The sequence below is a fragment of the Trifolium pratense genome, linkage group LG2 (genome assembly GCF_020283565.1).
Source record: "Trifolium pratense cultivar HEN17-A07 linkage group LG2, ARS_RC_1.1, whole genome shotgun sequence".
Classification (NCBI taxonomy): Eukaryota; Viridiplantae; Streptophyta; class Magnoliopsida; order Fabales; family Fabaceae; genus Trifolium; species Trifolium pratense.
In genome coordinates, this window is record NC_060060.1 from 56,387,338 (window position 1) to 56,401,695 (window position 14,358).

General features: G+C 39.8%; 1 protein-coding gene across 1 annotated transcript; it reads left to right on the plus strand.

Annotated features, from left to right (window-relative positions):
- The first annotated feature begins 5,626 nt into the window (after positions 1 to 5,626).
- On the plus strand, positions 5,627 to 7,629 carry LOC123905000. Its single transcript, XM_045954602.1, has 3 exons — positions 5,627 to 5,935; positions 6,061 to 6,233; positions 6,843 to 7,629. Exons 1-3 carry the CDS (start codon positions 5,627 to 5,629, stop codon positions 7,627 to 7,629), a joined length of 1,269 nt encoding a protein of 422 aa, XP_045810558.1.
- Positions 7,630 to 14,358: the final 6,729 nt, after the last annotated feature.

A 14,358-nucleotide genomic window follows, 5' to 3' on the forward strand; every position in this document is an offset into this window, starting at 1 on the left:
AAAACCCCACAATTCCGAATAAAACCCCCGGCTATTAAGAACGCCGTTAGCCCTAGTATAGTGGGCACGAACTTGTTGCGCCCACTCGAGATAACTAGGAGAAGAAATAGGAACTCTCCCCTCATCCTCATCTAGCTCCCTCAAAATAACCATTTGTTCTAAACCTAATTAGAGAAATTAGGGTTCCTACTCAGAACAGTCCTAATTAACGAAAAGAAGAAAGGTATGAAATGAAATACCTTATGAAACGGAGGAAGACCTCGAAGCAGGGAGATAAAGTCGTCTTAAAATGGAGACCGTTGAAAACCTTTATCAAGAGAATGAAGAAGAGAGCGTAAACTGGATCGGAATGGGAGTAGAAGATTTTGCAGAAGAAGTAAAGGAAAAAGAAAGAGTAAAACCCCTATTTATAAGACTTTATTCCGAACAGTTAATTTGAAGTTGTAAGGTTCGAACGAGTAAGCATCGTATTCATCGTCGGATCACGTACGTGTCAAAGCGCGTATCTCGAGAATAAACCTTAGAAGATCTATCGTCAGATAATTAAATACGACGCCTACAGGCGGATAGAGAGGCGCCCTTAATTAAACGGTCACGCCAGGACTAATTATCCCGCCGGATAAAAGTTTGATTCGCCTTCTAGGGCGCGACAAGAATAATCGGAATAGTGCCCAAAGAGAAGAAGTCAAAGACAAGGAAAATGAAAAGCGCAAAAATAAATTCAACTCAAAACAGGAAAGGGAATCTTTATTAATGATAGAAGATAAAAGTACAACAAGGGGAAACCAAGTTACAAAAAACAACAAGTATTCCTAAAAAGCCCCATCACCCGGATTTCGAATCCTTCTGCATAGGCTCAGGAAGCGTCATCTTGGATTCCACGGTAATCCGAGATCCATCTTCGTCACCCGACGAAGAAGCACGAGAAGAAAGCTCGGGAGGAATATAGGTCTCCAGAAACGAAACGTAATCCTCATCACCACTACCAGAATCGGAGGTATCTGAGGAAAGAACGATAACCTCCACCTTTTTGACCTCTTTAGACCTTCGGGAGAGAGTGGAGTTAGAGGTAGATGCCTCTACCCTTTTCTTCCTTCGCTGAGGTTGAGACCTCTCAGCAGCAGGTATTTTGGCATTGTTCTTTTCCATCGTGAGGATTCAAAACAAGTTGATGGAAATTCGAGTTTTATCAGGTGATATTTATAGTCAATGTTTAACCTTAACATCGTTATTAACGGTAGTAATAAATGCTTGGACGGTTGCAACCACCAAGTTTTGACTATCTCGAAAAAATGTCACTTTTACGTTTCCAAGAAGTCAAAATTTGACCCATTTTAGTTATTGAAGACTGCAAGGGGAGGCGGTACTAAAAAGAACAGAAGAGCAACACATAAGGAAAGGAAACTGCTTAAATATTCAAATTCTTATAAAGGAAATACAACGGAAGCAAAGAAACAGAATGAAAATAACAAAGATCCCAAAATGCGGAAGCAAATTACAAATACTAGAAAGAAAAGCACAAAACGGAAAGATGAGCAAATAAAAGACTTCATGGCATGGTAGAGCTCCCCAATTCACCAGCATCGGCAACGGCGATACGGTGCATTTCCTCCAATGCCCGTTTCACCCTCTTCGCCTTCACCATATTCTCGTCAATGGGCTTCAGATCCTCTCTTAGTTCGCCTTGTTTGTCCAGAAGGTCCACCAAAGAATGGCGCCGGGTAATCAACTTAGCAATGTCATCCCTAATCTCGCCTTGAAGAGCCCTCTTCCTCTTCACCAGCGGCTTCATCTCCTTATTCAGCATCGCCAGACGATCATCCACTCTGCGCTCCTCATTGAAGCATATCCCCAAGATTTCCTCCTGCACACCCATAGTCTCTTTCGTAATTTCTATCTGGCTGTCAACAGCTTCAGTGACTTCGGCGTGGCACTCCTTCACATTTTCCACAGCGATCACAAAGGATGCACTATCCTTCAGTTCCTTCTCCAGACGCAGCACACTGTCAAGAAAACGTTTCTCTTCCTTGGTCAACCTCCAGCAATAATCATTAAGTTCTTTGACAAACTCCGAGAATTCACTAAAATCGTCCATTAAGTCCTCCGTACTCAGGTTCAGCATACGGCGGAGTCGTTTAATGACGGGGGAAGCGGGAGACTGACCACATTCAAAGGGAAGGCTTTTAGGAGACATACTGCAGAAGGAAAACTTTCAAGAGAGCAGGTGAGAATGTGACGAGTTGATTCTATCAAATGCTCCATTTTATAGAGAAAATATCCCATCGTGGTATCAGTGAATGGAGAAGCGGTTGATAGATATGGTCCAGGAGTACAAGAACGTGCGCCAGAAAGTGGGGAGGAACGCGATGAAATTCTTCCCGCGCTACAGGTTTTAGAGGGAAAATTCGAATCCTACTCAAGCACTTCATTCCTCTGGACCTCGTGCTTGGGGGGCTGTGGACTGGGCAATGGGCTTAAGAAAATATCCAGTAAGCCCAATTAGAGTAAAAAGGATGATAAGCCCAAATCAAGTAAACCCTAAAATACCCAATAGGCGATTAGAAGCTAGGGCGTGACCTGAAACTCTAAGGCAACGCCAAAAAGGGTGGATTCTGTGTTACTGTAAATATCTTCTCCTTCCTTGTATCAACCGCTAACTTAAGAAGGAAGAAATAAACTTCTCGCAACTGCCATAGCTTGGAGACCAAGGTTCTCATCCCTATTTTCACGCTATACCACCGAAGAAGATGCTAAGGACCGGATTTTTAGGAACCCTTGCTTGGAGAAGAAGACTAGAAGCTCTATAAATAGCTCCATACTCTCATTTGTAAAAGGATCGAATTCTGACTTATTAAACTCCCAGGGTTGTTGGGATTGAACTGAGTGTAATCACACCATTTGATCAATAATACAAACCCCCTCGTTTTTTACCAGAACAGTACCCAAGCCCCTATTGAAGCCTTGTTCTTGAGAGATGAGAGACGACGTCTCGGCAGCTGCACTCTACGATGCTTTCTTCAATCTTTCTAATTGATCTCTCCATCGGTAGATCTCTTCAAGTAACCACCAATATAAGCTATTATTCCTATTGCCAGAGGGGTCTTTTGTGGGTGTGCGACATGTGCGACGGCATAAGACCCCATAAAAATAGGGGCTCTAAATTTTTTTTATAGGGTAGTAGTATTAGTAAATGACAGATATAAAACTAGTAATTGCACTCAAATACTTGAGATTCTCTTTATTCTAAAATGATTGATTTATTAGTTACAAAATGTCCTAAAAGAGATTTTTCTATTGTGAATAAATTTTTTAGACGTTTTATAGCTAATTGTTATACTATAGTTTTATTAAATGAAGAGATGCGTAATAGAGATTTTCTTGTTTCTTAGACGCTTCATAGCTAATTTTGCATTGTTTCTTTTATTATGGCCTATTTTTATTAAAGGGTCACTTTTATATTTTGCACAGAGCCTCCAAAAACTCGGAGACGCCCCTGCCTATTGTTGGAATGGAGAAAACAATATTCATAATTTAGTACTTAATATCAACAGAATAGTAGAATTTTCCTTTGAAACAGTGGAAGGAAAGCTTAAATAGAAACAAAAACAGATGAGGAGTTTCTTGGCAAGAGCAATGCAAAATCCTAATTTTGTTGCAACAATTGCTTCAGCAGAAGGGACGGAGAAAATAGTTAGAGGAAGTTTTTTTCCAAGAAGAGGAGAATTATTAGTCAAGGGCCTAGTAATGTTGAAGTAAATGATGATTTAAGAGATGCTGCTGAAGAGTGCTTAAATTTTGTTACCCCCTCCGTCCCAAATCTTTGGTCATTTAATAAATGTTTTTATTCTTGTAAGGTACAAATGGTAAAATATCATTAATTGTACATTGAATTCTTAAAAGAATCAAAGTTTTGGGATAAAAGTAAAAGGCTAAAAGGACAAAAGTTTTACAAGGGAGGGAGTAAGCTTGAACCACATCAAGATGTTGAAGAGGATACTAATCAAATCAATCAAGTTGAAATTAGACATAAAGAGATTCATATTGAAGTGTTTTGGCAAGATTTGCTTAATGAATGTAAATATCATGCGAAACTAGGAGACGATTCCCCATAGCCAATCAGATCAACTGAGCCAGCAAACAGAACAACAGGGTGAGGACCACGTGGTAATTTCTCTAAATACACTCCTATGAGCACATCTAGAGAACGAATCTTGTAGGAGTGTATAAACACGAGTTTGTAGAGTCCGGGGTGAGATTCCCTAGAGAGATTAAGAAATCATCAAGGACAGACATAACGAAGTGCTGCAAATTCTATAAAAGTCATGGACATGAAACGGAAGATCGCATTCAGTTGAAGGGTGTTATTATAACATGACCATGTGACATTAGCTGAACTCCACAAATGTGGGAAAAAGGGGTTAGGATTAGAGTTTGCAAACAATACAACTTTTATAAAATATTTCAACAAGTTTTCTAACATGATTTTTTATCCCTACTTTTCAGTCAACTCGTGTACATCATTCGAAATTTTAACTTTTTTTTTTCCTGTCATTTTAATATACATTATAGGAATCTTTCTTTGCAAATTTTAAATTTATTTATTTTAACAAAAGAAAATTAACTATTCTTTTTGGCGCATAAAAATTCAAGGATAAATGTTTACCCAAAAAAATAAATAATTAAGATAGGAGAGTAATTAATTATATGGTCATTAATACTAGTCGTGTGCTATTGACGATAACCTATGAAGCGGGGACACAGATACCGGACACGACACAGACACAGACACGTCGACACCGATAAAAAATTGGAAAAGTGACATAATTTAGTGTAATCATAAGTGTCAATGTCGGTGTCGGACACCGACACGTGTCCGACACAGACACGCCTAATCTGAGGAGTGTCGGTGTTTCCTAGACGACAACCATGTGTCGTGCTATTAAGTGTTTTCCTTAAAAAAATCACTTTTATAAGTTGTATCTAAACAAACTAAAGATTATTTTATTTATAAAAAGTGATTTTTATTATAATAAACAAACACAATGTAAATTCAACTTTTCTAAAAATCTATAAAAACTAATCTCTAAATTATTTTACATCAAAATCACTATTTTTTTAATCTGTAACAAACGCACCCGTCAAAATTTTGGTAGATAGGGATCCCATAAAAACTTCTTTCAAGCAATGGGCAAAACTTGGTCATTTCTCAAGAACAATAGCTAAGGGACCCGATACTACTACTTGGATCTGGAACCTACATGCTAATGCTCATGATTTCGATAGCCATACTAGTGATTTAGAGTAGGATTCAATGATTATTCGTTCGCCGGAACCAAAACTACCGAAAAAATTAATAAATTTATAATTTAATCAAAATACAAATTTTAATATATAAATATAAATAATAATAATAATAATAATAATAAAATATTTAAAAAAACAGAGCGATGATAGAGAGAGAGAGAGAGTTAGAGAGAGAGAGAGAAGAGCTGCTTCTAGGGCAAGCCTAGGACGGCAGTTTCGGTCATCGCCTTCACCGGAAGTAAGGCAGAAACGGGGGGCGATTCCATTGATAGTGGAGAATGGGCTGAGGTGCGACGGAGAGGGTGGAAAGAGCTTAGACGGGATGAACGAAAACAGGACAGATATAGACGAACCTATGATCACCATTCGCGATCGCGCTCGAAACCTGGACGAGATATTTCTCACGATCGGTGTTGTATTCCCAATCACCAGGTCTGCAATCACTATCGATCTGGAAGAAGCAGGTCACGATATAACAGAGGGCGAAGCATGTTTCATCGGTCAAGGAACTGGCGTGTTGCGCGATCCTTCTCCTTCAATTCTAGAACGTGATCGTTTTCAGCCATGGAAGGGCGGCGGAAAGCTTCCAGTGGCCGGCGATGTAGGCAGGAGGAAAGGGAGGACGGTAGAGGTAGAGATTCCGGCCGAAATCACGATGGAAGGAATGCAGATAGACACCGTTTGGGTTTCAATCATGGAAGGGAGGAAGAAATTCATGATTCTAAGTGTGTTGTTTATAATAACCGTGTTATGCAGGAGGAGAAGAATTCCTTGAAGAAGCAAGAGTATGGCAGAAATCATTTTGGCCAAGGCACGGTTAAGGGCAACAACGGCGGTGCGAGTGCGGAGTTAAATTATGTGAATGGCGATGTTGAGCGTTCACATAATAAGATTGGTGATGGTGGTGCTTCGGGTTGTGCTCTAAAACGGTACGTATCTTTTTATTTCACAAATTTTCCAGCACAAATGTCGAACTTTTATTTGAGGAAGGGTTTTAAAGTCTGTGGTATGCTGGAGGACGTGTTTGTTGCAAAAAAAAGAAATAGATACGGTAAACCTTACGGTTTCGTTAAATTTTCTAATGTTAAAAACGTGACAAAATTGTTGAATGCTATCAACAATGTTTGGTTTGGATATTTTCGGGTTAAAGTTAGTGTTGCCATGTTTGAACGCAATGTTTCCGGGGTGGGAAGGAACTCGGAGAGGCAAAGGGGTGGATTAAGAAAAGGAGAAGAAGTGCAGTAGCTGAAAGTGGGGCAGCAAGACTCAGCAAGGAATGTAGAGCCTACAGGATGTGCTGGTAATAATAAGTCGCCGAAGAAAATTAATGATTATGCTGTAGTATTGATATTACTGCGGAGAAGGATAGTAGTGCCCCATGGGAAGGAGTGCAGGTGGGGGAGGTGGTTATCAAGCTAGGGGCTCGGCAGGAGGAGATAGTCAAAAAAGGCAGACTCAACAAAAGGGGTAGTAAAGTCTGCGAATAAGGTTGAGCAGCTAAATGATTCAGTCAAGGACTGCAAAGTCTTTATGCAAAGCTATAAATCGAAGCCTAATGATACGGAGTGGGCTTACAAAGGGGTAGTGGCTACAGTCTTCAATGGTGAATCGCTTTCTGTGGTGCATAACAGAATTATGGACGCGGGTTTTAGTGATCTGATTCTCATTCCAATGGGTGCCGATAAGGTTTTTGTCCATAGCACTGAGAATGGAGATGCTATGTCAGTGATCAACAATGCTAAGGAGTTCTTCCAACTAGTTTTTTGGAATTGGATGCGATGGGATAAGGAGACATCACCTTATCGGAGAGGTGCTTGGGTCCGTTTGTATGGAGTTCCTCTTCATGCTTGGAATGAGCAATTCTTCCAGCTGTGCGTTTTTGAAAGTGGACGGTTCCTTCGAACGGATAGTAGTTCTGTTGAAAAGACCATATTAGACTTCGCGCGAGTCTTAATAGCTACACCGGAACTTGACATAATCAAAAAAAGTGTGTTTGTGCTGGTGGACGAAATCATAGTGGAGATTAAGATCGTGGAGGAATGGGGATACGCTATGGGAGAGGATTCTTGTCTTTTTGACGAGGGGAGTGAGTTTGAGGAATCTCAAGCTGATTACAGTGAAGGTCAGGTGGATCCGGAGGTTAACCGCAGTGTGGACATGTTAATCGATAAATTTAAGGAAGGGCTTGATGAGGAGGATCTCGTTGAAGGCCAAGGCATGCGGGATGACGAATTGTTAGACAAGTCTGAAGCTAAACCAGGTCCTGAGAGAGTCGGGATTTCATATGTTTTGGGGAAGGGTTCTAAGTGTTGGTGTAAGCCCTAGAGGCCAATTATTTATAATTGCATGATACTTGTATTGGATAATTTACTTATTAAATAAAGGCTTTTCTTTATTATGTTTATGTGTTAAATAATGAAATTCCTGGCACGCAGTGGACAGGTGTTGCTCAAGGTGTAGCAACACTTGTCTGTTGTAGACAGATGTTGTCACTGGTGCGCCAACACTTGTCTTATAAACAGAGCAAATAACATAAAACAATACAAACAGTAAAGTAAATAACACACGAGAGTTGTTAACCCAGTTCAGCCTAAAGCCTACTCTGGGGGATACCAATCCAGGAATGAAGTCCACTATCAGCAGTATTACTTCGAAGCTAAACTCACCCGTTTACAACTTCTCACTTAATCACTACCCAATGACCCTTCTACCTAGGAACTCCTAGATATGAGACCCCGTCCCAATTCCCACCTTAGCAACACAGACAGCGCTGCTATTCAATTCCACAAAACACAACAGGTGGAGACACACTCCTAAGAAACTAGGATTCACTCTTGCTTAAAAGCTTGCGAGTAAACCACACAACACAATAGAACAATCTCCGTACTTCAAAGCTTAGGAGAAGTTCACACTTACAACTCAATAACACTCAGGTCCTAAGCTTGCATCAATGAGACACAAGATAGGCTCACAATTAACACTCTAAAATCCCTAAAACACACGCTTTGTAAGAACACGATTTTAGATGCTTGAAACCATATGCTTGCCTTCGTATTTATAGTAGTAGAACGACTTGGGCTTCAAGACAAAATTAGGGCTTCTAGAATTGCGGCAGCAGTGATATATTTCTGAAAATAATAGTTATATTTTTGAAACCGCAAAAATATATTTTCCAAAAATATAATTCCTTTGGAAAATAAAACTAGGGTTTAGCTGCCTCATGAAACACATTAAACACGTGCGCCTTCCTCTGTAAGAAAACTTGAAACAATTCTTCAAACAGATCTTCAAAAGATTGAGTAGAAAATAAAAACATCCAGCTGGCGCGCGCAGAACAGAGTCAGGTGTTGTTCCAAAGTGTAACAACATTTGTCACAACACTTGGGGTCAGCACACTTGTCTCAACACTTGGCTAAAATATGTTTTTGCAAAATGTAGCCAATATACAAAAACCCAACAATCTCCCCCTTTGGCAAATTTTGGCTAAAACAATATTAGACCAGTATATAGAGAGATACAGTATTACCTTTCTTTCGAGTCAACATGATCACACAACTAGGAAAGAAAGTAACACATAATAAAAACTACTTCCAGAAGAGTTAAGTAGTATCAGAGGCAATGCAACAGCGGAATAAAAACACAACTAGCCTCATGGAACAACACAGGGGAGAAATAAACTCCCATAGTAGATGCAAAGAAATAGGAGAAATAAACTCCTAATAGTTTATCGCGCATCCATTCATCATAAGAATAACAGGGAAAAATAAATTCCCATAAACATCTGAGAAAAATAAATTCTCCGTCATAGTGGATAGTGGACTCAATAGTCAGGTGCCATAACACTTGGCACAACATTTGTCATCAAACATATTCAGGCGATCAAGAGATAATATCACTCACACTCCCCCTGAATTCATGCATACACACACCAGATAGAGAAAGAATATTCACTACTCCCCCTCAGTACATGCATATTGCTCACACTCCCCCTCAATACGAGCATACGAACAATTGTCACCAGATGTGAGAACATCTGTCGTCATACTTGTCACACACACACACTACTCCCCCTTTTTAGCCACAATTTAGACAAACATCATGAATAGGAAATCATAGTGTACCAGAGCATAGAGAATATCAGTGTGCAGTTATTATAGACCATAGAGCACACACAGGTGCTAGAAATTTAGGGCCTTGCCCATAAAAGAAACACCAAGAAAAACAACAAAAGTACATCAGAAACAAATATAAGGAAACATCAGAAATCAGATTGAAGAACTTTCATCAGAGTCCTCCATCACATCCTCAGAACCATCCTCAGACTCACTAGCCTCTTTTCCTTCTTGTCCATCTGGCTCACCCTCAGCCATTTCAGCAGCTTCCTCAGCCTTGAGTGCCTCAATCACACGGTCTATTTTCAGCTTCCTGGCCTCAAGAGCTGTGCTAGTCTCAGTAAGATCAGCAATCATCTGCTTCCTTGAAAATACACCAGCCTGGACAGATGTGCCAACACCTGCTGCAGCATTTGTCCCATCCAGCAGCCTCTGCTCAATCACCAACACCCCTTTCCTTTTGCAAGGAACATCAGAACTTCTTAGTATATCTGGGTGTTGTTCAAGTATAATATTGCATAGCAGAGTGGGAAAAGCAACTGGTTTCTCAACAGCATATGTTAAAGCATGGCTCAAAGTTTCTTGAAAGAAATAAGCTCCATAGTCAAAATTGGCCTTGGTACCCACAGCATAAATGAACTTACCCAATCCTCTTGCAATATCACCTGAGTGGGTGGTTGGTACCCAATTATGGGCAGCAATCCTATTTAAAACAGCATAGAATGGTGAGAGGGAAGTTGCAGACAACTTTGCCTTGCTTGGCCACACTTTAATTTTTCCACCAGTGAGGACCTTGCAGATTTCATTATTTGTGGCTTTCAGAGGAGCCACTTCATCAGAACTTCTTTGGAGATATTGGTTTATCACAATAGGGGAGAATTGAACACACTTTCCACGAACAAATACTTGCCTGTATTCAGGACTTGCAGGATCATTACAGTCTGCAGCCACATTAATCAAAAATTCCTTGACAAGCCTGTCAAAGCACTTGTCCAAACCAACCACAGTTTTCATCAGACCTGCATACTCAAGAGCTTCTACAATACTAGGACATTCAAGAATATCAGCTTTCAAATTTCTTTCCAGAGCTAACCTTCTATGATACACAAACTTCCACCTTGCAGACCCATTTTCCAGATGAAATGAAACATTATCTAATGGAGCATAGGGAACAGATTGGGGAACCTTCTTCCTTCCTACACTCTTCCTAGATGTGCTGCCAGATGCAGCAACATCTGTCTCAGGTTCAAAATCAGAATCACTAGTTGGGGGAGCTTTTCTTTTCTTGGTCTCTGATCTAGGGACCACTTTACTGACAGATTTTGGAGGTCCATACATAGGCTTTTTACCAGTATCTTTTCCAGCCTTCTTGGGTGTTTGGACAGGTGTGTTAGCAGTCTCTACACCTTTACCAACCCTACTTCTAGTCCTCCTAGCCACACTAGCCCCAGAATTTGTAGGAACAGCCTTATCACTAACAGTAGTTTCATTAACAATTATGACCTCAGGATTTTCATTCACAACTTTATCAGGAACGGTCTCTTTATCAGTGGCCTTAGGTGGGGGACTCTCATCAGATTCAGAATAGTCCACAAGGTTTTCTTGTGCCAAAGATGTGGTAACATCTGGCACCACATTTGGCGTAGCGCCATGTGTTGCAACACTTGGCGCAACATGAGTCTCAGGAGCAGTTTTCTTAATGGACTCATCAACAACATCATTATTGGTCTCAGTAGAAGCACCAATATTATCATCAACAGTAACAGGGGAGTTAGGAACACTTTTCCCCAAATTTTCAGACACAGTAGGTTTCTCTAAACCTAGGTTTTCAACAGAATTTGGAGCATCAGAGTTGTGATTAAGTGAGTTCTTACCAGATGTGTCAACATCGTCCTCTGTAGTATCAACGACAGGAGTAGGAACATCTTTCGATGGCAGAGGATCAACATGCAGTTCAGACATTGTATAAGCCCTTCTCGATTCAGTTCGCGATTTCTTGCTCTTCTTCTTCGTTTTCTTAATTGAAGAGGAGGGAGATGAAGGATTTATGCTCGATCGTGATAATTTTTCCTTCTTCGCAACTGATTTTCTCCTCATAGTTGGACTTATGGAAGGTATGGTGGTGAGAGGAACAGCATCGATTACCACCTTTTGTAGTGATGGAGTAGCATCTGTCTTTGTTGGTGAAGATTTGGCGGAGTTAGACATGATTTGGAATTGAAATTTTCTGAGAAGAGGAGAAGTCAGAGAAATGTTGATGAGGAAGATAGAGAGTTTTTGAGCGTGAGAGAGAGAATAGATGAAAAGTAATGATTGTGGTTGATGGAGGTTGTGGGAAGTTGAATGAGAACTTCCTTGATTAGCGTGTAACTTAAAGTGATGAGAGGTAGTTACACGCATTGCATGCTGTAACTGCTATTTGTCTTCAAAAAGGCAAATTCCAAGTTTGCCTCTTAAATTTTCAAATTGACTTGCATCCAACGCCTTAGTAAAAATGTCTGCTAATTGTTCTTCCGATGCAATGTGCTCAAGTGTAACAATTTTTTCTTCTACAAGCTCTCTTATAAAATGATGACGTATGTCAATGTGCTTAGTCCTACTATGTTGAATAGGATTTTTAGAAATGTTTATAGCACTAAGATTGTCACAGTAGAGTGTCATGACATCTTGCTCCACACTATACTCTTTCAACATTTGTCTCATCCATAACAATTGAGAGCAACTACTTCCAGCTGCTATATATTCTGCCTCAGCTGTTGATAGAGACACACTATTTTGCTTCTTACTAAACCAAGATACTAGATTGTTTCCCAAGAAGAAACATGCACCAGAGGTGCTCTTTCTATCATCAGCACTTCCAGCCCAATCTGCATCACAATATCCAATTAAGGTAGAATCATTGCCATGAGTGTATAGAATTCCATAGCCACATGTGCCATTGACATATTTGAAGATCCTCTTTACTTGAGTCAGATGACTCATCTTGGGTTCAGATTGGTATCTAGCACAAACACCAACTGCAAACATGATATCAGGCCTGCTAGCTGTGAGATATAGTAAGCTCCCAATCATACTTCTGTAGAGACTTTGATCCACATCAACCCCTTTCTCATCTTTGGTAAGCTTCAAATGTGTAGGTGCAGGTGTCCTTTTGTGACTACCACCCTCCATTCCAAATTTCTTTACAATGTTTCTTGCATATTTTTCTTGAGAGATAAATATGGTGTCTTCCATTTGTTTGACCTGAAGACCTAAAAAATAAGTTAGCTCACCTACAAGACTCATTTCAAATTCAGATTGCATTTGATGCACAAAGTGTTCCACCATTTGTCGCGACATTCCACCAAATACAATATCATCCACATATATCTGAGCTATCATTAGCTTCCCTTTCTCTTTTCTTACAAACAAGGTTTTATCATTACCACCCTTCTTGTATCCATTGCTGACAAGGAATTCAGTCAATCTTTCATACCATGCTCTAGGGGCTTGTTTTAATCCGTAGAGTGCTTTCTTTAGTTTGTAAACATGGTTAGGAAAGCTTGGATCTACAAACCCTTTTGGTTGCTCAACATATACCTCTTCATTTAGATAGCCATTTAGGAATGCACTTTTTACATCCATTTGATATAGCTTGAATTTCAAAATGCATGCCACAGCCAAGAGTAATCTTATGGACTCCAAGCGAGCAACTGGAGCAAAAGTCTCATCAAAATCTACTCCTTCTATCTGGGTGTATCCTTGTGCTACAAGTCTGGCTTTATTTCTAGTAATATCACCATTTTCATCAGTTTTGTTCTTGTACACCCACTTTGTACCAATAACGTTTATACCATCTGGTCTAGGTACTAGATCCCATACCTCACTTCTTTTGAACTGAGTTAGTTCCTCCTGCATAGCATTGATCCAGTATTCATCAGTCAAAGCTTCTTTAACATTCTTTGGTTCAATCTTTGATATGAAGCATGAATTGGAAATTGCTTCTTTTGATCTTCTTGTTGCAATTCCTTGATTTGGATTTCCAATGACAAGTTCCAGAGGATGATTCTTCTGTGTTCTAGTAGATGGTCCCTTGTTTGGTCTAGGAACCTCTGTAGTAGACTCAGAATGTTGATCAGGTTCAGGTTCAGTTTGATCATCATCAGGTGTTGGGACAGGTGTTATGACATCTGTCTCTTCAGCTGGATCTGCACTTGTTGTATCACTGTCATCAACAACAACATTAATTGATTCCATCATAGTTCTTGTTCTGGAGTTAAAAACCCTGTATGCTCTGCTGTTGGTTGAGTAACCTAAAAATATCCCCTCATCACTTTTGGGATCCAATTTTCTCCTAGGTTCTCTATCTGCCAAAATATAACATTTTGACCCAAACACATGGAAGTACTTCACAGTAGGCTTCCTATTCTTCCATAGTTCATACAATGTTGTAGCAGTACCTTTCCTTAATGTTACTCTATTGTGAATGTAACATGCTGTATTCATGGCTTCAGCCCAGAACTTGTAAGGAACATTTTTGGCATGCAACATTACTCTAGCAGATTCCTGTAAGGTTCTATTCTTTCTTTCAACCACACCATTTTGTTGAGGTGTAATTGGTGAAGAAAATTCATGAATTATTCCTTCAGCAGCACAAAAATCAGCAAATTTAGAGTTTTCAAATTCCTTACCATGGTCACTTCTGATTCTTACAATACCACAGTCTTTCTCTTTTTGAAGTTGTACACAAAGATTTTTGAATTCTTCAAAAGTCTCAGATTTTTCCCTAATGAAATTCACCCAAGTATACCTAGAGAAGTCATCAACAATAACAAGAACATATTTCTTACCTCCAAGACTCTCAACTTGTATGGGCCCCATCAGATCCATATGTAGTAACTCAAGAACTCTAGAGGTGGACAAGTGTTGCAACTTTTGGTGCGACACTTTGGTTTGCTTCCCA

Excerpts from the sequence above, each read along its gene's own strand:
- LOC123905000 (XM_045954602.1), top strand. The coding sequence starts at position 5,627 with ATGAACGAAAACAGGACAGATATAGACGAACCTATGATCACCATTCGC. Across the intron at positions 5,936-6,060 it reads GGAAAGGGAGGACGGTAGAG|GAGGAGAAGAATTCCTTGAA; the intron begins GTAGAGATTCCG and ends CGTGTTATGCAG. Across the intron at positions 6,234-6,842 it reads TCGGGTTGTGCTCTAAAACG|CTATAAATCGAAGCCTAATG; the intron begins GTACGTATCTTT and ends CTTTATGCAAAG.